We start from the raw sequence: 22,421 nt of genomic DNA on the forward strand, positions 1-22,421 counted from the left end.
TTCTTTTAACTACTTGGACAGATGATAGCTTTTAATGTCTTTGTTGCTAATTCTATAATCTGTCATTTTGGAGTCTGTTTTTATTGACTGATTTTGATCTTGGTTATGATTACATTTTCTTGCTTCTTTGCATGCTGATAATTATTGCTTGATCGCATGCTGAACATTGTAAATGTTATCTCATTTAGTATCTGAATTTTTCCTTCCTTTGTGTATTCGGTTTCATTCTGGTAGGTAGTTAAGTAATATGTGATTAGTTTGATCATTTGAGGCTAGCTTTTTAGTGTGCTAAGGCAGGTTTAGAGTACTTTAAGAATGGTTTATCCTGCCACTAATACATGGTCTTTCTGGGTTTCTGCTGAATGCCTTCAGTGATCAACGAGGACTCTTCACTCTAGCTGTTGAAAAATTAAAAGATTTGCAGCCCTGTGTGAACTCTGCAACTATGCAGCTCACAGCTCTCTAGTTGGTCCTTGCCTCACCTGATGAAGTTTCATACCATGTACGTGCATCTTAGTATTCAACAGAGCATCAGGGGGATCCCAGTGCAAACTTTTGGAGCTCTTTTTGGCATTATTCCCTTTTCTGTTTTTCACTTTCTTTAAAAATTTTTTTTTCCCTTTTCTCCCCCCTTGTCTTTGAAATTTGAGTCCCAGAACTCCGAGCCACATCAGCATCATTGAATTCCAATTTGTTTCCTCAGCTGCTTAATTGAGTTAGACTGCTGCTTGGAATTCTGTTCTCTACTCTAATCTGCAGTGTGTCTCTATGCAGAAAGCTGGGCAACCCTAAGGTTCACCTTGTTAATTTGCTTTCTCACTGGAATCACATGCCTATGCTGCCTGTTCAGTATCTGAAAATGTTTGTTTCCTATGTTTTGTCCAGCTTCCAGTTGCTCAAAGTGAGAGGGTAGATTTAGTGTTTGTTCCTCCAGCATCACCAGAAGTGTGTAAAATTTTAAAAAATATTTTATGACTTACTGCTTGTCCATGTTTTCTTGTCCTTTTGCCACCAATGCTTTTCTTTTAGAAAATATTCTTAAATGATTTCATAGTTCAACAGTAATTATTTCAATAGTGAACAAAACTTTAATAAAATACAAAATTTATTGCTTAGTATAGCATTAGCTTCTTTCAGGTTTTATATAGTAGTTTTTAGTGTGAAGAAAGATTCATACACTCTATGCCATTTTATGTCTTAAGGGGTCTATGTTATACAGTTGAACAACATTCATGTCCATGTCAAATGTGAATATGCCTTTTCTCTTACTGGTCTGTGACAATTGAGGTTGAAAGGAGCAGCTTGATTCCTAGACTTAAATTTGTACTCAAGTATATTGTGTTCTCTGAAGGCAAAACCAACATGTAGCTTTTATCTCTGTAGGGTTGTTTTGATCATTGTTTGGGGTATATTAAGCTTTCAGATTAAACAATAATTGCTTTCAAAGTAAAGACAAATGGTCAGTGCTCTCCTATCCTCCTATGTTTTAGGTGACTGTAACTATCCAGGATTGCAGCCATGGAGTCCATGCTTAATAAGTTGAAGAGTACTGTTACAAAAGTAACAGCTGATGTCACTAGTGCTGTGATGGGAAATCCTGTCACTAGAGAATTCGATGTTGGTCGACACATTGCCAGTGGTGGCAATGGGCTAGCTTGGAAGATCTTTAATGGCACAAAAAAGTCAACCAAGCAGGTAAGCTTTAATTTAGAGTCCAATTGGAAAAACACACATGCTGATAAGTACCATAATGTGCATGTATGCATTTTTATGTAAAGAAATGCCAAAAGTAATGGGTTCTCTAGGACTCATTTCATGTAATGAAGTCATACAAAAAGAAATGCTTTTAAACATGCCCTTGAATGTGCTGGTTACAAATACATTGTTTGACATATCATCTCATCTTCTAGTTTAATTTTGTTTACTTAATAACATAAACATATCGGTTGAACAAATGAGTATATTAGATTTTAATATTCAGCAATGTGTTTTAGAATAAAAATTACCATGTTCCTTTTCATCTTTATTAATACATTGTGGCAAAATACCAAGTTAAATTTTTCTAACATTAAATGCATTCTTGTTTTAGTGCATCCTTATTCCCTCTTTTATTCTATTCCTTCCAGAAAATGGACTTCTGTAATTTTTTATGTTTATTACCCTGATAGTTTTTACCATCAGAACGGGATGCATTTGTGGGAATCTTTTGGGGTATACTGATTTAAAAGTTATTTGAAAACTGTTCAGTGAAGAGTATTTTGAATGAGTTGTATTTTTATTTTTTTATTTGACCTAAGAGACTGACAGATGGTTCTTAGAAATGTGGAGGATTATTAGTGTTAAATTTTACTAACAACTTTCTGTTGAAATTGTTAAAGAATTGAAAAATCTCCAGGTTTAAAACCTCTGTAGAAATGCATTCTTTAAAAAGAAAAGCCACAGTTTTCAAAAGTACTTTTACTGTCATGCAAGTAAAACATGCAGATTTATTACACGTGTTTTCCAATGACTATCAAAATTGTACAGTTGTGGGTATGCATTGAGACTTTTCTAAAATTGATTTATTTCCCAAATAAATATTGGCTTTGTTTATCCTCTTTTGAAGGAGGAATCTTGGTCCTGTGATAAATTGTTTGTATGTGGTTTGTACCTGACCTGTACATCTTGTTTTTATTGCCATTTGGTTGGAAGTCTTTAAGTCCAGAGTTGATCTGTGTCTTAAATACTGATTGATTTGTCATTTTTGAATATTTTCTCTTTCACCAGGAGCTCATCCCAAAAGTAAATGTTTTCTTGAGTATTGATTACTTTAAAAGCTATTAATGAGGTCATAAAGTTATATAAATGACTGGCCTCCAAAACTAGCCTACATTGCTTTGAAAATGAAGTATATCAAGGAAAAAATGAAAGAACGTGAAATTTTTATAATTTATTAAGAATGTGATGACATAATACTGTCTTTGTACTTAACCAAAAGAATTCTAGCTGTTTGTGTTTATATCAGTACCTCATATGCTGAAATCCTCTGGTTATGTTGGAGCTTCCATTGTTGCTCATAGAACATGAGAACAAGGCACAAATAACAGGTAAATGATTAGATATTGCACAACAATACAGCAGTTCTCAACTGCTGACTATCAGAACTGAATTCTCTTATGAAACTTTACTATAGTCCTTTTTTCCATTGAATTTATTTCAAGGGAAAAAAAGATAGTTTTAGAATATCAGTGCTTTCTGTGGATATGGTTTTGAATTTTCTTTCTTTGCCTCTTTCAAGCCTTAGGGGTCTGAACTCTGAGAATCCCGTCTGGACTGCTGGAATTATTCCTTAATTCCTTAAGGAATAGCTAAGTCTCTAACCAGTTTGGCACTGAAGCCTCATTTTAATTTCTCCCTTAATTGAAAAGTTTTAATTCTTTTTTCAATAGCCTCATTTTATTAAAAGGTAATCAGAAAATACATAATTTACAGCTATACTTATCCAATATGGTAGCCACAAGCTACATATATATGGCTTTTTCAATTAATTAAAATTAAATAAGTGTAATTCATTTCCTTCCTTGTACTAGTCACATTTCAAATGCTCCATAGCCACATATGCCTAGTATTACCATATTGGACAATGCAGATAGAGAACTTTCTATGGACAGTACTGATCTTAGAGAAAGTGGGAGGAAAATAATGAAAAAGGATACTCTTCTTAGTCCTTTTTTTTCCCTTACAGGAATATTGAAACCGAAGGCATTTTTTTTACCCTCTCAGCCTATTTTGATTTAACATACAGTGTACTTGATTGCAGTTGTGTTTTATAAGCAGAGTATATAATCGTAAGTTTGACTTTGAGGTAAATACCAGGTAAAAGACTTTGGGCTAGGAGAGTCTCATAGTTTTAATAGTTAAAAATATGAAAGTGTTTTCTATTGCTATATGACAGTGAAATAAGTACCATGATATTTAAACCATGCATTTAAAGTTTACATCTGTTCTTTCCCCCCATTTCACATTTTACTTTTTTTTACATGATCTTCAAGAAAAGTGTTAATAATGTAACATTGTCTCCCAAAAACCAACAAAACAATAATATTTTCAGATTAAAAGAATCCTCGTATGAAGTAGTATTTTCAGGATTTGCATACTCCTTTAAAGGTTATCTATGTATTTTTTCCTAGGGTTATTTCAGGTTCACATTAGTACAGTATGAATTTTCAGAGCATGTGCAACTAACTTTTTAACCTAAATATTTGAAGTCCTCTGAGAAGAATATAGTAATAATAGCACCTACAAAACTGATGGGGAAAAGTACATATTTATGAAACATGAAATGCAACAAAATAAAGAAAAAGAATTAGTAAATAAAAAGTTACTTGTACCTTCATTGTACCTGATTGGACATCTGTCTAATTATTCTGACTTTATGCTTCCAAAAACCATTTTTTGTTGGTTTTTACTGTTTTTGAAAGATGTTCATTGAAGAACCACCTTATAGTGAATAATTTATGAAAGTGAAATTAAGAATTCCTGAGAGTCTTCAAGACAAGTGTATAGTTGATATTTTGTAGTAAAATAGTTTTTAGGCCAGTTTTGTATACAAAATAAGCCATGAAGATTTTAAAAAATTATTGTTTGGATAAACTTCACCAAATACAATATGTAAACATGTTGAAATGGATAGATCTTTAATTATAGCTTATTGACACTTGAAGCTACTATTTAGGCTTAAGTACTATATAGTTTCCTTTTTGAGTGTTCATTTAGAAGCAGCTCTTAGTTCCTAACCATTATTCTTTCTAGGATCTCAGTAGAGGTGCTATAAAACATTTCAAGGTGATATTTAGGGAATTTAAGTTCCTATTTAGTTTTTTAAATATAAACTTATTCTTAAGAACTTAGGTATGGAATAATGCACAGATTGTGAATGGGCAGCTATTTAAATGTTCACAGTGAACACCGCTGTTAACCAACATCCAGATCAAGAAAACATTGCTCTTGTCGAGAGACTCATGTCCTTTTGTAGTCATTACCTGCCCCAACTCTAACCTCACCCCGTGTCCCCAGGAGTAACTGCTGTTCTGTCCTCTGACATTTCAGAACACTCTTGCCTGCTATTTTCAAACTTTATTTAAGTGAAACCATGGCATGCAGTTTTGTGTTTGGCTCCTTTTTCTTACATTTATGTTCATGAGATGCATCTGTGTTGTTGAACATAGCAGTTTTTCTTTTCATTGATATATAGAGTACTGCACTGAACATTGTTGTGTGCTCTTGGCATATATGGCACAATACCTGAATGTAGAATTACTAGGTAATAATGTATGTATTTATTCAGTGCCAAAAAGTTTTCCAGAGTGCCTGTACCAGTGTACACATCCACCAGCAGTTACAGTTTCTCTATATCCCTGCCAAACCTGTTTATAGTTAGTCTTTTTAATTTTAGACTTTCTGAGCAGAGGGTCTATTGAATTTTTGAAAATTCAGTGAAATATTTCCTGCTCCCCTACCTCCTGAATTTTTGTAATGTCTGGTAGTTAATTGCTAGGCATTGAATTCCTACTGCTGTGTCTTTGTTACAGCTTTGTAACTTAGTCTTTTTATAAAGTAGCATATTTAGGATTAAAATTGTTATCTATACATATGAACTGTTTTCAAGTATATCCTTATTTCCTTTTTAAAGAATATTTATTTAAGAGAGATTTCTGAGACAAATGACCTTGATTAGATTTCAGTAGCTTTTCTAATTTTTAATTATACTTTATTTAAATGTCACTAAAGGGAAATTTTTTTTGACCAAACTATATGTAAGCGAAAAATGCTTGCTTCATATATATGTGTGTGTGTGTGTGTGTGTGTGTGTGTGTGTAATTTAAAAATTGAAATGCCATCATCTTATCTGTTAGATGGTACTACTTTAACTATAAAAGCCGCTAATATATTTAAATAATTTGTAATAAAAACACTACATAAGTAGTTCCTGTCCCACCTGTGTACCTTACTTCTCCTTCCTTTCAAGTTGAAGAATAATTCAACTTTTTAAAATTTCTTTCAGCTCTCCTATATCAAGCCAAGGGATTTATTTTTGGAAGAAGATGTCTTTAAAAATATCTATGTATGTTTATGTGTAAAATTTTGCCTGGTTCTCGGGCTGTTCAAGCATTTATTTATTAGGCATTTCTGTTTATCTTGACACAAGTTTCTGTGTTACCAGGTGACTGCTCTTCAAAATGGATTTAACTTAACGTTTATAAACAGTCTTCTAGTGTCCTACATTTATTATGATCTTTTTTTACCCAGTTTTGGGATGGACCCTTTTTTAAAAAATAAGGCAACTTCAGTCTTATTTTGGCCTAAAAGTTTTATTTGTTATCCTGTTTCTCCTGCTCTGACTGCTTCATAAGCTTCATAACACCTCCAGTTAAATGAGGATAATGAAGATTGATTCTAAAAAATTATGCAATAAAAATTTAACTTCGTATTTATCTGCTCTACTAAATGTAGGCTTGGACACAGTCCCTTATTGCAAAGTTAACATTATGTTATCCAGATGCCAGTGATCATGGATGAGACTTACGAATATTGTGTAGACAAAGGCATGATTGAATTATTATAAATCGGTAAATTATAAGAAATTAAAGGTTTTAAAGTAAAGAAAATTATTGTGCAAAGTTGAATGTGTAGTCAAATTGCCTAGATAAAAAATGATCATAGACTGTCTCCTGTAATTTTAAGGGGTATATCTTGTTTCTCTCAGTCATCTCAAAAATCAACTTATCTTAATCTAAATAAAAATTTAGTTTTTATTTTATTGTCCTGAGAAAGGGACATTGTCCCCAAAGTCACATCAAAAGTGAAGAATATGGTGCTTGACAGTCACCACTGGCCAATCAGGAAAGATCATAAAATAGAGATTTCAGGGAACGTCTATTTCAAAAACCATCTCTGGTGGCTCTGAAGAATATGTTAGTGGAGTTCATGATTGTTCTTAGGAAATCCCAGACACATTAGTGTGTGTGTGTGTACACAAAATTTAAATTTGGGGAGTAGTTAGGTTTGTTTGTTTGTTTATGGCAGTACTGGGGATTGAACCAGGACCTTGAGCATGCTAAGCACACACTCCACCACTGAACTATACCTTCCCTTCACAATGTTATATATTAACTCAGATTTTATTACTTGAACTATCTTGTTTTCAGCAAGAGTTAAACTTCGTAGTTGTAGTAAGCAAAGTAGCTTTTAAAATTTATAAATTAAATCTAGATCAAAAGACACAGCCTCCACGTTGACAAATATTAATTTTTAGAAAAACGTTTATTTCATAGCCTTTGTTGTTTAAAGATATGCTATTGAGAAAAAAATATTTTTTCTTTATTTATTTTATTATTTTTTAATATTATTTTATTTATGGGTAATTCTTTTTGCCAGTGTATTTTAAACAATATGATGTCAATAAACAGTAGTGTACCAAATATTGTGTACATCTGTTTTAGTAATTTTTATATTAAAAAGAGCCTCAAATTTTAGTTAGAGTTAACAGCTGTTGAATCTTTAGTGGAAGATGTATTAGATGATTACACTACCTCATCTTTTTTGTATATTTGAGAATTTTCCTAATGAAAAGTTGAAAAAGATTTTAAATCAACATGACAATGAAATGCTTCTAGTAATTGCTTATCTTTATTGACCACCAATAGGCAATAAACATCTAAGTGTCTTTTAGATATAGATCCTTTGGTGGGTATAGAGACACTTAAGGCATAGTTTCTTCAAAAAACTTGTAATACATAAAAGGTATATATGGATAGGATTTTTATACAACTGATAATGTGTTAGCAAAGTGGGTAGTATAGTGACATAGCAGAAGAAAGACATAAGTTAGAAATTAGATGATAGTCTGTTCAGATGAAAGATTTTGAGGTACAGGCTAAGAATTTTCTTTTAAGAGGTCAGTATGAGGCCTAAACATTAGTTAATTAGTCACTACTTTGTTGACATTGTTTACTTTTAATTAACTGATTGGAACAAAGAGAAAATATTTTTAAGATAATTGATAACCTATTCTGATCCACAAAGGACTCTTTCATTTTTGACCTAAAACAATAAATGAGTGTCCAAGATAGAGACTGTGTTGTTTCTTTTTCTTCATGAACTGTAGTGTTCTTCCTTCAGAGTGTTGAAACTGTAGGAAATCAGGAGTCATTTCCACGTATCTTTTTTTTAAAGACTTAAAGCATCTTGAAAAAATAAACACATTTAAATTAGATGCATTTATAAAATGTGTTAGAACACTTACTAAAATAAGATTGTACACATGAATAATGAGATAGAAATTGAGCTTGTAGGTCATTTGTTTTTAGTTCAGATTAATGTTACATAATACTCTTAGCTCAAAATGATCAAAACAGCTAAGATTATGTAGGTGCACGTGAGTGCTGTTTAAAGCTCTCACTCAAATAGGTGTTTTCCTGGAGGCATATGTCATGTTTTACTGGGTCTCCTTATTTACTGGCTCTGTTATTTCTGGAAGACAGCATGGTTTTGGCTAAGGTTATGACCCCTAGAGTTAGACTGACTGAATTTAGATCTTGATTCTTCATCTTACCAATTGTGAGATCTTAGTAATACATTTATCTTTTCCACAGTGTCCTCATCTGTGAAGTGAGGATAATAACTTGTCTGATGGGTGCCTGTGAGGAATGGAATAATTCCTAAAAGTACACAAATGTTTGGGGAATGGGACATTCAATTTGAGTTATTAAATAGTCCCTTTATGTTATAACTTGTCAGAGACTCAATCCTCTAAAATCCTTAATTCATTTATATACATACAAGGAGCCTCCTACTTAAAACAAGCTGTGTTTTGAGAAATTTATTGATTTGGAATTCTGCAGTGAATCTCTAATAGGTGATTAGTTTGCCAGGCTAACTTGTGAAGGCAATAATCATAATGTAGCAAAAATAATTAGAGAACAGCAATAGAATGGAAAGATACTATCTTGATATCAACTCAAAGATGCGTAGCAGTAGGTTTAATTGTAGGCTTTTGAAAGAGACTCTCATAGAAATTCTGAGTCATTCAGAATCTTTCAGAAAGTTTTGGAGGGCTACCATTGACTCTTTGCTAATTTTACTTACAGCTTTATCAGTTTTCTTTGCATTTATGATGAAGATCTAACACCACTGATGCATTGTATGGTCGTAGTATATTAGCCTTGATATGGCTATTTTTTGACTGATTTGTTAAGATTGGGTAACTGGATGGGAACTGTTTTTCTTTGGGTATCCGAGAGAGAACGAAAGGAAGAAGATGGCTATGGAGGTTGTGTGCTTTTAGTATTATAAAATAAGCTGTGACTGATCTCAGGGGAAGCAGCTTCATGTACTGGTAACTATTGACAGTTACTGCCCATAACAAGATGGGGATAGCATGGAAAGAGACAGAGAAGGTTAGTCATACGTAAAAGATGCTTACAAATTGGAGATTTGTATAAATAAGCACTCCCTAACATAAACAATATTACTTTCAAAAAGCATTTCAGGATTTTGTAGTATAATCCAGGATTATCATTATGAAAAGCATTTTGAATTTGTTAACATTTTAACTTTTATTTGAATTCTGGTTAAGTAGGTGATTACTACTATGTAAGAGACTATACATTCCACACAGTTTGTGTGTATCTCTAATTCCAGAATTTAAAGATGGAGATTTTCCTATGTTCTCCTTAGGTGAGGGCTCTGAGTCTCATACCTTTAAAAATATTTAGATTTAGTAATAATGAAGAAACCAGCTTTTGGGGGTAAGGTATAGCTCAAGTGGTAGAGTGCATGCTTAGCATGCACAAAATCCTGGGTTCATTCCCCAGTACTTCCTCTACAAATAAATAAAAAAACCTAATTACCCCTCCCCAAAAAACAATTAAAAGAAGAATATAAGGAAAAAAAAGAAACCAACTTTTTGATATCAGAAAAGTATCACAATGGTGTTAAAATTTGCATAACTTCAGTTTTTAGTTATTTCTATTTGTAGACTGATGTGACATTGAAATAAAATTTTTATTACTTTTATATATTCCTGATTAAAATTTGTTGCACAATTCTTTTACTAGGAAGTGGCTGTTTTTGTCTTTGATAAAAAGCTGATTGACAAATATCAAAAATTTGAAAAGGATCAAATCATTGATTCTCTAAAAAGAGGAGTCCAGCAGTTAACTCGACTACGACACCCTCGACTTCTTACTGTCCAGCATCCTTTAGAAGAATCCAGGTAAATTTTTATGAAAAATTACATAAGAGACATCCTAAACAAATAGTTTAAAATAACTTTATAATTGAAATCTGCCTACACGGTATAATGTCAGTGAAAAGTTCTTGTAAACTTGAGTGTTGAGTTCTTATGGATTAGTTATTTCTTTGAAATTTATTTACATATTCTATGTATGTCTCTTTTTGAAATATTAAAGAAAGTTTTCTTCACATTTGCCATGAGTCTGTATTTGCTTATTCTATGCTTGAGACTACAGTAGTCAAAATGGAAGATGCAAGTGAAGTATAGAATGCAGTCCCTGCCTGAAAGTAGTTGTTAATTTCCCAGAGTTTCTTGCCCCCATTTCATTGATTGAGTATTTGGAGGTTATTTTTATGTGTGTTCCAGGTAGTACTATTCAAGAGGTTTAACCTTTTACTGTGTCCAGCATGTAAGTCCATAATCCTCAGTTACTCTGCCATCTATTTTTTTCAAGATGAACTTGGGAACTGTTGCTGAGAATGACAAGAAAATGAAATGTAGATTTTGTAATCTAAACTGGATCCCCAAGCCTGTCATGCTTTTAATACTCCTTAGATACACTAGCAATATAAGCCTTTTCCTCATTACTCATAACCTCTAATTTATTCCTTCCTTCCTACTTGGCCAACTGTATTCCCCTCTCTTAATTCAGAAGATCTTACCAAATGGTTTGCCAGTTGTGTTCTGTGGACCCTAGAATTTTAGGGATGGGGAAAAACAGACAGGTGGAGGAACCTAGCTGGCAGGATTCCAAGCTTCCCATCTCTCTTCAACCAGAACAGTTTAACTTTTATCTATTTCGTATATTGGATTTCTACATAGTTCTTACTTTAGAATCTTCAATAACCCACTATTACTTACCCGGTTCCCCCAGAAGCACAAGATCTTTTCTTTCAACCTAAAAAAACAGACCTAATATTTACCATGTGAAAAACTGTACCAAACACCTTACATTTGTTTAACTCATTTAGTTCTTACAATTACTAGAAGAACTGAGGATTTGAGATAGTATTTAAGCCACATAGTTATGGTACCCTGATTCCTGGGCCCATGCTATGCCTACCCAGAAATATGCTTATATGTATGTCTCTTATCATCATAATATTTTACTTCCCTTCTATGCATACATAAACCCAGAAAAAGACTAGTTGTTTTCACTTACGGTAACACTCACTATTATGGACCTGCTGTCTCAAAGCAGACTAAGTTTTGTTTGCCATGCTTGTCCTGAGCTTTCCTGACACTGTGTGTGTGTGTTCTATTTCCTCTGGAGTATTTTCTGTCAGTGTTTATAGTGTCACCTATCAGAAGCCTACCTACCTTTGTTATTTTAACTTGTATTTTAAAATTTAAAATCCTTAAATTTTAAGTCTCTTGAAGGGAGAAGGACCAATGTTTAATATTTTTCTCTGTCTCTGCAGCTTCTTGTATAGTGGTTTAAATACAGAACTAGGGCTTTATTGGCATTCATGAAGAGAGATAATTCAAAGATTAAGGCATTTTCATTGATAGGTTTAAAAATTGCAATAACATTGATAGAAATAGTAACACATTAGGGAAGAAAAAAATAACTTCCGGTTTTTTAATGACTTAATAATGTAGACACTGGAATTATCCGAAAGAAACGTGCTATAGAAAAGTAATCCAGATGAAAGTCAGAGTTGACTATGTATGTGGGGGTGAGTAACGTAGAGGCAGTAATTAAAACCATGGGGAAAAAAATGAATTTCAAGGGCATGAGTCAAAAGAGCAGAGTACTTAGGACAGAACTTGGAATGTAGAGGGGAAAGAAGAGCCATGGAAAGAAACTAGAGGAATCATGTCATGTGGCAGGGGAAAAATCAGCTGCATGTTATGGAAGCTGAAGGAGGGAAGAAAGGACTCCATAACACTGGGGACCACTGAATGAAAAGAAAATAAGAACTGAAAAGAATCCATTACACTTGACTAGTGAGATGTTGTTAGTGATATTCAACAGTTTCAGTAGGATGGCAATTTGGAAGCTAGAAAGGAAACCAGTAGAGAAGACATCATTATGTGAATAAAGTCCCATAGGAGAACTCAAAGGAGACTTCAGGAGGCTAGCTAAATCACTAATATACTGAGGTTACACTTAGGGAAATGGGATCATTCATGTTAGATGAACTTTACTTTTTAAAGTAGGAAGTGGGTAACAGATGAGTAGCTGGTAAAGGGTGCTATGGAATGAGTATATAAAAGGGCTATGAAGGGATGTTCTTGGATGTTGAAAAATAAAAAGAATAAGGTTAAAGTAGACTATGTGACTTTAGACTATCAGTTTACAAAGATTTGGGTTTTCTATTTTTCCTTCTGCTTATAACGTAGCAAGAGAGTAAAGGAAACCTGTGATGGTTACTACAGGGTTATTAAGGGTTTGCTCAAAAAAGGGTAGTAAGGGTGATAGTTTATTATTGAAGTAGGAGGGAGAAAGAAAGGAATCAAATATAATTAGGACTGAATACTTCAAATTTGTTGAATAAAGATACTGGGAAACTAGATTATGTGGAGGTGCTATAAGGGTATGATGTGAATGGCTCGTCAATAGCTGTGGGTTAGGGAACTGGTCCTTGAGAGAGGATATAGCCCTTCTGGTATGTAACTGTAATAATGCTGAGAATGAATATTCATAAAAGATAATAAGGCCTTCAAGCTTGAAGAATAATTGTATGAATATTGATATGACCAAGGATGATTTTGGGGTCAAGGAAAAAGTAAGAGTTGCTAAAATAAATGAGTCCTGGGAATCATAGGTAATGTGGAGAAGATGTAAGAGTATTGGAGCAATAGCCTGATGTCCACTGTGGTAATGGGCTTAGTGTAAGAATAAAGAACAGGATATCGAGATCATCATCCTTGATGATAACTGAGCGGGCAGACAGTGTGACTGTCTCCCTCAACCTAAGCAGCTTTGTCTTCATCTCTCGTGCATATTGGGCTTCTGCATATGCTTTCATTTGAAAAATGGGTTCAAAGTGGGAGAAATGTTACTCAGGTACTGCTGATAGATGAAACAGCAAGGGGCATATTTGCCATTAAACAGTTACTGTCCAGGGGCAGAGGCTTGGTATAGCTTTATATGACTACACTACCTTATAGTTCTTCACTGCCAGTGCCTAAGCCCAAAACGCATAAAATGTTAGGACTTGAATCTCGAACGCTTGATAATTATAATAGCAATAGTAAGCATTTATTGAGCTTACATGTTAGTCAGTGTGTTTTGTACTTTACATACATTTGATCTTCTCAGTAGCACTTTAGGGTGGTCTTTTATTACCATTTTACAAATGGGCAAAGTAAGGCTCAGAGCCATGATGTCCCAAGATACCAAGTCCAGGAATGGGGTTGCTGGGACTAGAAGTTGGGTATTCAGAGCTTGAGCTCTTGATCATTACTCTACAAGGCTTATTGAATGTTAATATCTTAACACTTTCTGAATTTCTAAACGTTCTTGTAATCAAAGCATAATAATTTTAAAAACTGGAAAGTTGTGACATCTTTAAAAATGATAGATAAAATAGATAAAGGCAAAGCTGCTCTGATTGAAGGAGTTTCAGGGGAGCCGGAGCTATGCCCTGTCCCTTTTCCTGACTCCTCTTGTTCCAGAGGTGTCTGTGGGAAATCTATAGGGTCCTTTGAGCATGTTCTGAAAATTATATCCTTAGAAATAGGGATAATATCATAGATATAATGTTACAATATTTTAAATTAATTCATTGCATTTTCCATAAAAAGTATCAATCGTTTAAAAAGCACCACTGAAATTATGTTTTATTTTTTGACTTTTTAGGTTTAAAAAATGTGTAACAACTATTTTAACATGTATTTTAAAAAATTGAGTGTTCTATCCAGTATGATTCATATACAAAGCTTCCTGACTTTGCTTTGTTGGTCTTAAGTGTGTTATATTAATTTTGAAAATAAATCTGAAATAGTCTACCTTCTTGTTGATAGTTAAATAAGACCATTGATATTTTATCTATATTTGACTTTAATAATGTGGGAAAAAACAATAGTAAATGACTTTCTCTTTTTTAAAACAGGGATTGCTTGGCATTTTGTACAGAACCGGTTTTTGCCAGTTTAGCCAATGTTTTGGGTAACTGGGAAAATCTACCTTCCCCTGTATCTCCAGACATTAAGGATTATAAACTTTATGATGTAGAAACTAAATATGGTTTGCTTCAGGTATGTGTTTTTATTCGTCAACCTTTGGAGAAGGGCACTTGTTGATTGGTGGTTGAGTTGGTTCTTTTTTTATTTGTATTTTTACTTTTAAACCTGTGACTGCATTTTGTAAGTGCATTCCACTTTTTCTGATATTTCTTCCCTTGCTTACCAAAACATCTTCTGCTTTATAGAGTAAATTTATGCAGTAGATTCTTTGGTTTTGAGGGACAGGGATCATTTTATTTATTATTTTTAACAGCATTATTAAGGTATAATTAATTGGCATATAATAAACTTCAAATATTCAGAATATACAGTTTTATAAGTTTATAAGTGAAACCATCACCACAGTCAAAATAATGCATATATCCATGGCCCTCCAGAGTTTCCTCATACCCATTGTAATTCTTCCCTCCTGCTCCTTGCTGTCTTTTGTCTCTCATCCCAGGAAACCAGTGACCTGCTGTCACTATTAATCAGTTTGTATTTTCTAAAATTTTATAAGTGAAATTGTATAATATGTACTCTTTTGAGCCTGACTTCTTATAATCAACCTAATTATTTTAAGATTTATTCATGTTGTTGTGTGTATCAGTATTTTTTTTTTTTTTATTATTGCTGAGTAGTAGTCTATTGTATGGCTGTACCATAGTTTGCTTATCCATTTACCTGTTGATGATCATTTGAGTTGTTTCCAGTTTTTGGATATTGCAAATAAAACTACTATGAATATTCGTGTACAAGTTTTTATATGGACATATGCTTTCATTTCTCCTGGTTAAATACCTAGGAGTAGAATGGCTAGATCAAATGGTATGTATATATTTTGCTTTTTAAGAAACTGGCAAACTTTTCCATATGGTAGTACTGTTTTATATTCCCATTGCAGTATATAAAAGTTCCATTTTTTTCACCTTTTTGTAAAACTTGGTATGGTTGATCCTTTTAATTTTAGCTGTTCTAATGGGTGTGCACTGGTCTCTCAGAGTTTTAATTTGCATTTCTTTGATGAATAATGATGTTGAACACCTTTTTGTATGATTCTTTGCCATCTGAATATCTTTTTTGGTAAAGTGTTGAGATCTTTTGTTCATTGTTTGAATGGGTTTTCTATTATTGAGTTTTGAGATTTCTTAATATATATTGTGGATGTAAGTCCTTTGTCAGATACATGACTTACAAATATTCTCTCCCAGTCTGTGGCTTATTTTATTCTCTTAACAGTATATATTTTCTAATTGTGGCAAAATACACGTAACGTAAAATTTGTCATCTTAATCATTTTTAAGTGTACAGTTCTGTGGAGTTAAGAATATTTACATTGTTGTACAACCATCACTACTATCCATCCTCAGAACTCTTTTCAACTTGTTAAACTGGAGCTGTACCCATTAAACAGTAACTCCCTACACCCCACCTCCCATGCCCCCAAGCCGTTGGCAACCACCATTCTGCTTTCTGTCTCTATGAATTTGACTGCTCATGTAAGTGGAATCATACAGTATTTTTCTTTTTGTGACTGGTTTATTTCACTTAGCATAATGTCTTCAAGGTTCATCCATGTTGTAGCATGTGTCAGAATTTCTTTCCTTTTTAAGGCTGAATAATATTCTGTTGTATGTATTTACATTATGTTCATTCATTCATTTGTTGATGAACACTTGGGTTGCTTCCACCTCTTGTTTATTGTAATACTGCTGTGAACATGAGTGTACAAATATCTCTTCAAGATCCTGCTTTCAGTTCTTTTTTGGATATACCCAGAAGTGGAATTGCTAGATTATATGATAATTCTATTTTTAGTTTTTTGAGGAACCAGCATACTGTTTTCTATAGGAGCTGCACCATTTTACATTTCAACCAGTAGTGCACAAGGGTTCTAATTTCTCCATGTCCTCAGCAATATTTGTTATTTGGTTTTTGATAGTAGCCATCCTAATAGGAGTGAGATGGTATCTCATTGTGGTTTTGATTTGCATTTCCATAATACTTAGTGAATTTGAGCATCTTTTCATGTGGTTGTTGGCCATTTGTTTATCTCTTTTGGAGAAATGTCTATTTAGGGCCTTTTTTTGGTATATATATACTTTTTATTAATGTATAGTCAGTTTACAATGTTAATTTCTGGTGTACAGCAGTGCTTCCATGTTAAAAAACAGTTAATTATAGATTTTTTTTAAAAAGTCTGAATCAAAAAATCATAAGAAGGACTATAGGTACAAAGTAAAATTATGCAAAGGTAGAAAGGCCCTGATGACTGACTTAGGGGCTTGGAAGTTGGGAGTGGTGTGGAGTTAATATAATTTCTCACATTTATTAAGAAGTTAATACGCCATTATTTGAAGTAATTCACCAGCTGGGACCTCAGGTTCAGAACTTTGCTCAAAGTTGCAAGTCTAGTAAGTGATGAAGTGAGAACCGGAATCCAGATATCTTATAAAATAGTACTCTTTACCCTCTTTACTGTTGACTTGCTTTCATGTTGTAAACCATCAGGGTTTTTTAGATAGTTTATTCTCATATTTGTTCATTCATTAAGCAAATGTTTATTGAACAACTATAAGTCTGGCACGGTTCTGGGTGCTGAAAATATGGCAGTAAACAAGGCAGACACAAATTCTTGCCTTTTGGAACTTACATTCTCATCAGGGAAGAAAGACAATAAAATAAGTAAATACATAGTACATTAGATTATGATAAGTGCTTGTGGAGGAAAAAAGGGAAGGGAGAGGAAGTTATAATTTGTATGATGAGGAAAGGGGACTTGCATCTTTGAATGGGGTAGTCAAGAAATCACACTGAAAGGGCACAGTTGAGTAAAGACTTGGAGTGAGGGGGAAGCAACCCATATAGACACCTGAGGAAAGTATGACCTAGGCAGAGAGAACATCAAGTGCAAAGTCCCTGAGAGAGAATCACAAATGTCATGTTCAAGGAATAGTAAAATGCCTGGAGTGGTGGAGGAGCCAGTAAGAAGATGAGTAGTAGGAGATAAGATCAGAGAACTAATGAGTGGTTAGGTCTTGTTAGGCCCTGGAAGCCAAAGAATTCTTGGGATTTTACTTTGAGAAAAAGGAAAAGCATTTGAAGATTTTGATCAGTAAAGTGACACGGTCTGGGTTATGTTTTAGCAGAGTTACTCTAGCTGTTATATTGAGAATTAAATAGGTAGGAAAATAGAAGCAGAGAGACAAGGTAGGTGGCTCCTACAGTCATACAGACCAGAGATGATGATGGTCCAGGGTAGGGAAGGTGGTAAGACAGGACCAAAATCTAAGTGTATTTTGATAGTGAAGGTATTGGGATTTGCTACATAAGAAAATTACAGGCTAGTGCAAGATAACTCAAAGAACTTTGCCTCAAGCAACTGGAAAAATGAAATGACCATCAACTGATATGGGAATGACTGCAGGAGGGTAAAAATGTATTGTAGAGGAAGCTCAGTTTGGGGTTCTTCTAAGATTGAGTTGCTATAAAACAGCCAAAGGGAGAGAAATCGAGGCAGCAGGCAGATAACCAAGTCTGGACTTTTGAACAGAGACCTAAGCTAGAGATATTGAGAGTAATCAACATACAGCTAGAATTTAAAGCTGTGAGAACACTGAGAAAGAGTAGATGGAAAATTCAGAGGTCCAAAAATTGAGTCCAAGAAGTTGAGGTGATGAGAAACCAGCAAAATAGACTGAAAAGCGGTAACCAGTGGAGTTAGAGGAAAACCTGGGAGAATGGGGTCTTAGAATTTAGAGAGCGTTGGTTTGCCAAAATCTACTCCTGGAGACAAATCCAGTCTTCATTTTTTGTTAACAAATTCCATGGTAATGTCAGGCACAAATATATAATTACCAAATACTAATCCATTGTGAGAATGAGTGAACATCAGTTAATATTTGAAAACTGAGCATAATATTTACTATTCAGAAAAACTTAATTCAATATTAAGTATAAATATATAAAAATATAAGAATTAGAATCAAACTGACAAAGATATCTCTTGATACTCAGAAACCAAGGATTCTCCTACTTTTCAAACTCAGGAACTGAATATATTTGGATACAAAGTGCTTTTATTACTGTCTTTTCTTTTGTTTATATGCATAGAAAGAAAATAAATAGTTGTATTCTGTTTTTATAATTGGGTTTTTACTGCTAATCCTTAGATTGCCCTGGCAACTGAGAATATCTACACTTTTGCATTTGTGATGAAATTTAATTGTTACCTGACATGCAAAAAATCTTTTATTGGGAGAAGCAGAAAATATGATTTTTATAAGACATTTATTATTATTATTATCAAAAAGAGTTTTATTTAATGTCAAAACGTTGTGTTTTCCACTTACAGGTTTCTGAAGGGTTGTCATTTTTGCACAGCAGTGTGAAAATGGTTCATGGAAATATTACACCTGAAAATATAATTTTGAATAAAAGTGGAGCCTGGAAAATAATGGGCTTTGATTTTTGTGTATCATCGACCAATCCTTCTGAACAAGAGGTAGTGAAGGTTTTAGTCTTCTAATTTTTTAGAGCTCTGGAAATTTGTGATTGCATCTGGAATAGATTAGAGAATTTATAAGCCTGATAAATGTGTAGAAATAGGCTATGTGGTACAATGGTATGTTTAAGTGTATAACTTTATAGAAAAGGCCTAGTGTTCATTGCACCTAAGAGTATTTACTCATTAAGTCCATAGTAATGTTACTTGAGAAGGACATTCTAGCTTGAGTTAAGCCAGTTTGAGCACTATTGGGTTAAGTAGGGTTTTTTTCCCCCTCGGGATGTCAAATACACTGTCAAACATTTGAATCTCTAGTTGTGTTCCCCCAACGTATTGGATCACAGAATCTTCTTTAGGGAGCATGATAACAGTAATGGTAATCATAGCTGATATTTATTGAAGCACTTTTCTAAACACTTTCTATGTGTTTACTTATTATCCTCATAACAACTCAATGAGGTATAGGAATAATACAGATGAGTAAGTTAGGCTCATAGAATAAAATAACCTGCCTAAGTTTAGACAGGTGGTAAATGGTAGAGCTTAGATTTGAACCCAGTCTTTCTGTTTCCAAAGCACTTATTACTGCCTATTTATACCTAGGAAAACACTGCAATCAAGTTTTTATTGTAATTGTTAAAGGGACCATGATTTGACCTAAAATAGATTTGTAATGTAAGTAAACATTTTTAAGGGAAGCAGAAAGAATAAGTGTTGGTTGAGTATATACTATGGGTGAGGCACTGTGCTAGGTCTATTTTCCATACATTTGTTAATTCTTAAAACAGCCTTTTGAACCTGTTAACTAACTAGTTACTGAAAGAACAGGATTTCAAACTATTCTATTTGAGCCCATAAACTTGAAGCCTGTGTATCACAAAACAGGACAGACCTTTCCATGTTCATATTGCATCTTATAGTATAGTGATAATTTGTCTTCTGGAAGAGAGCTACAATAACCTCAGAATTATGAGTTTTTATTCTTATCTCACAATTTGTTGCATGCACTTTCTAGATTTGGGATTTGGGAAAGTTGAGGACTGAAAGTGGTGATGACATTTTTACTTGCATGACTGTGAATTAAAAACTATATGGCTGCTATTTGACAGTGGTTTGCTTTACTTTGAAGTATTTAACCTATATAATCCTTTTTTTGTCTTATTATAGCCTAAGTTTCCATGTAAAGAATGGGACCCAAATTTACCATCATTGTGTCTTCCAAATCCTGAATATTTGGCCCCTGAATATATACTTTCTGTGAGCTGTGAAACAGCCAGTGATATGTACTCTTTAGGAACTGTCATGTATGCTGTATTTAATAAAGGGAAACCTATATTTGAAGTAAACAAGCAAGATATTTACAAGAGTTTCAGTAGACAGTTGGATCAGGTATTTGCACTTAAATATTTGCTTGCATTAAATTGTTTTAAGTGTTCCTTTGATCTTTTTCTAAAATGTGTTCAGGGAATTCTCTAAAATGAGATGTGTCTCATTTTAAGTTTGCATAAAATCAACTTAACAAAAGTAATTCTTAAGTAAGAATTAAAGCTTTTTAAAACTACAACTTAAATCATGGCATTTATTTACTACAGTGATTATTAAAATATGGTCTAAAATACTGGGCATTTTTTTTTAAGAATAGAAACAATTTCAGGTATTAAAGATGTGCTTTGATTATCTTGCAACAGTAGAATTAGCAAGTTGTTCAATCTAAAAATATATTTTTAGTAAATTTCAAGAAGTTTTCTTAAATTGACTATCTACAATATAAATGCATTATCTTTTTGAATATTTTATATTAATATTTAATATTATCACTCTTTTGAATAGTTGAGTCGTTTAGGATCTAGTTCACTTACAAATATACCCGAGGAAGTCCGTGAACATGTAAAACTGCTGTTAAATGTAACTCCAACTGTAAGACCAGATGCAGATCAAATGACAAAGGTGAGTACACATGAATTCCTGCTGAAAATGTAGAGACCAAAAAAATTAAAGTTGATTAAATGCTTCTGAAGCAAGATTTAGTCGGATATAGTCCACAAATAACATCTATGTTCTTGTATGTATTAAATATTCAACCTCTTTTAATCTTAAACAGTTAATTAATTTATGCATGTAAGTGCTCTGATAGAGTCCTAATTGTCACAATTAGGTGTGCAGAAGTTATAGACACCCCAAGAATTCATAGCCCTCTAATTCACTAATGTAAGCATGGATTTTAATAAATAGTACTGTTTATGCCTTTAAGATACCTTACTTAATTTTTTTAATTAATTAAAATTTTTTTATTGTGGTATGGTTCCTGTACAGTAAACTATACATATTTCAAATGTACAGTTTGATGAATTTTGGTAGATACATAAACCATACTTAATCTTTTAGTATTTTGCTAGTTATGTAAAGTAAATGTTACTATACAGCCAAGTCACAGGTACTGACTCTGAAAAATTGACCTTGGAAAGAAAAATAGTTTGTTTATTACTTTCTTATTCTGATTTTTATAATTGGAATTTTTATTAAGTGGTCTTTAGCATTTTACTAAATGTTTCTCAATATTTTTTCACCATATGTGGCAGTTTCAGATATGACAAGTACTTTAATACTTACCAAAATAATTTTATTTCCCTGTTTTTAGATTCCCTTCTTTGATGATGTTGGTGCAGTAACACTGCAGTATTTTGATACTTTATTCCAAAGAGATAACCTTCAGAAATCACAGTTTTTCAAAGGACTGCCAAAGGTTCTACCAAAACTGCCCAAGGTTTGTTATTCTTATTGTAGTCAGGATTTTAGAATTTAGAGTTTACTTTGACTTACTATAATAACTCTTCCTAAAAAAAAGTAACTTTTGCCTTGGATGCATAAATAACTATAAAAGTCTGTAGACTGACGTAAAAAGTTTAGTGGACCTTTTTTGCATGGTCCAAAAATAATTAAACAGGGTAAAAGTATTAGATGGATACTACCAATGCAAAGGTAACACTTGGACAATTAAACATCAGAAGAGAAATCCCTAAGCTGTCATTGTGGAAATCACTACCTTACCAGCAATTAAAGGGATCCTTCTGTATTGATACTAGTCTCTCCAATTCCTTTAGTCACCCTCTCTGGCTTATAAAATCATGAGTGTAATATGGTCTAAAAATATTAGTGAATATTAAAGAAGCCACTGGCTGGAAAGCTGGTAATTCCTGGTTGCAGAAATACCTCCAATGTTTAATCTATCAGATATTCATTATGTACTGTCTGTCTAGCCCTGTACTGAGATGCTATGGAGAATAAATATTGTCCTTGCTCTCAAGATCCTTACAGTAAGAATTACATAGGGTAAACATATATGAAACAATTAACAATGCAGGACAGTGTTTAAGTTGCATAGTATGAATCATAAGTAATGAAGAAATTAAGAAGAGAAACATATTAGTGAAGACCAATTAGGAAAGGCTTTCTAAAGGAAGGGTG

The 22,421-nt window shown here is 33.2% G+C and overlaps 1 protein-coding gene across 3 annotated transcripts in view; it reads left to right on the top strand.

Moving 5' to 3' along the window:
* The window catches only part of SCYL2 (SCY1 like pseudokinase 2), a 55,771-nt gene that overhangs the window by 11,972 nt on the left and 21,378 nt on the right, over nt 1-22,421 (top strand). For all 3 annotated transcript variants that reach the window (XM_064491626.1, XM_010989998.3, XM_064491625.1), the window contains exons 2-8: nt 1,491-1,695; nt 10,098-10,255; nt 14,338-14,482; nt 18,804-18,953; nt 20,124-20,345; nt 20,787-20,903; nt 21,595-21,720. In XM_064491626.1, coding sequence (XP_064347696.1) covers nt 1,519-1,695; nt 10,098-10,255; nt 14,338-14,482; nt 18,804-18,953; nt 20,124-20,345; nt 20,787-20,903; nt 21,595-21,720 — 1,095 coding nt within the window. In that variant the 5' untranslated portion in view covers nt 1,491-1,518. The remainder of the gene's footprint in view (nt 1-1,490; nt 1,696-10,097; nt 10,256-14,337; nt 14,483-18,803; nt 18,954-20,123; nt 20,346-20,786; nt 20,904-21,594; nt 21,721-22,421) is intronic.

This window comes from Camelus dromedarius, chromosome 11, assembly GCF_036321535.1.
Source record: "Camelus dromedarius isolate mCamDro1 chromosome 11, mCamDro1.pat, whole genome shotgun sequence".
NCBI classification, from domain to species: Eukaryota; Metazoa; Chordata; class Mammalia; order Artiodactyla; family Camelidae; genus Camelus; species Camelus dromedarius.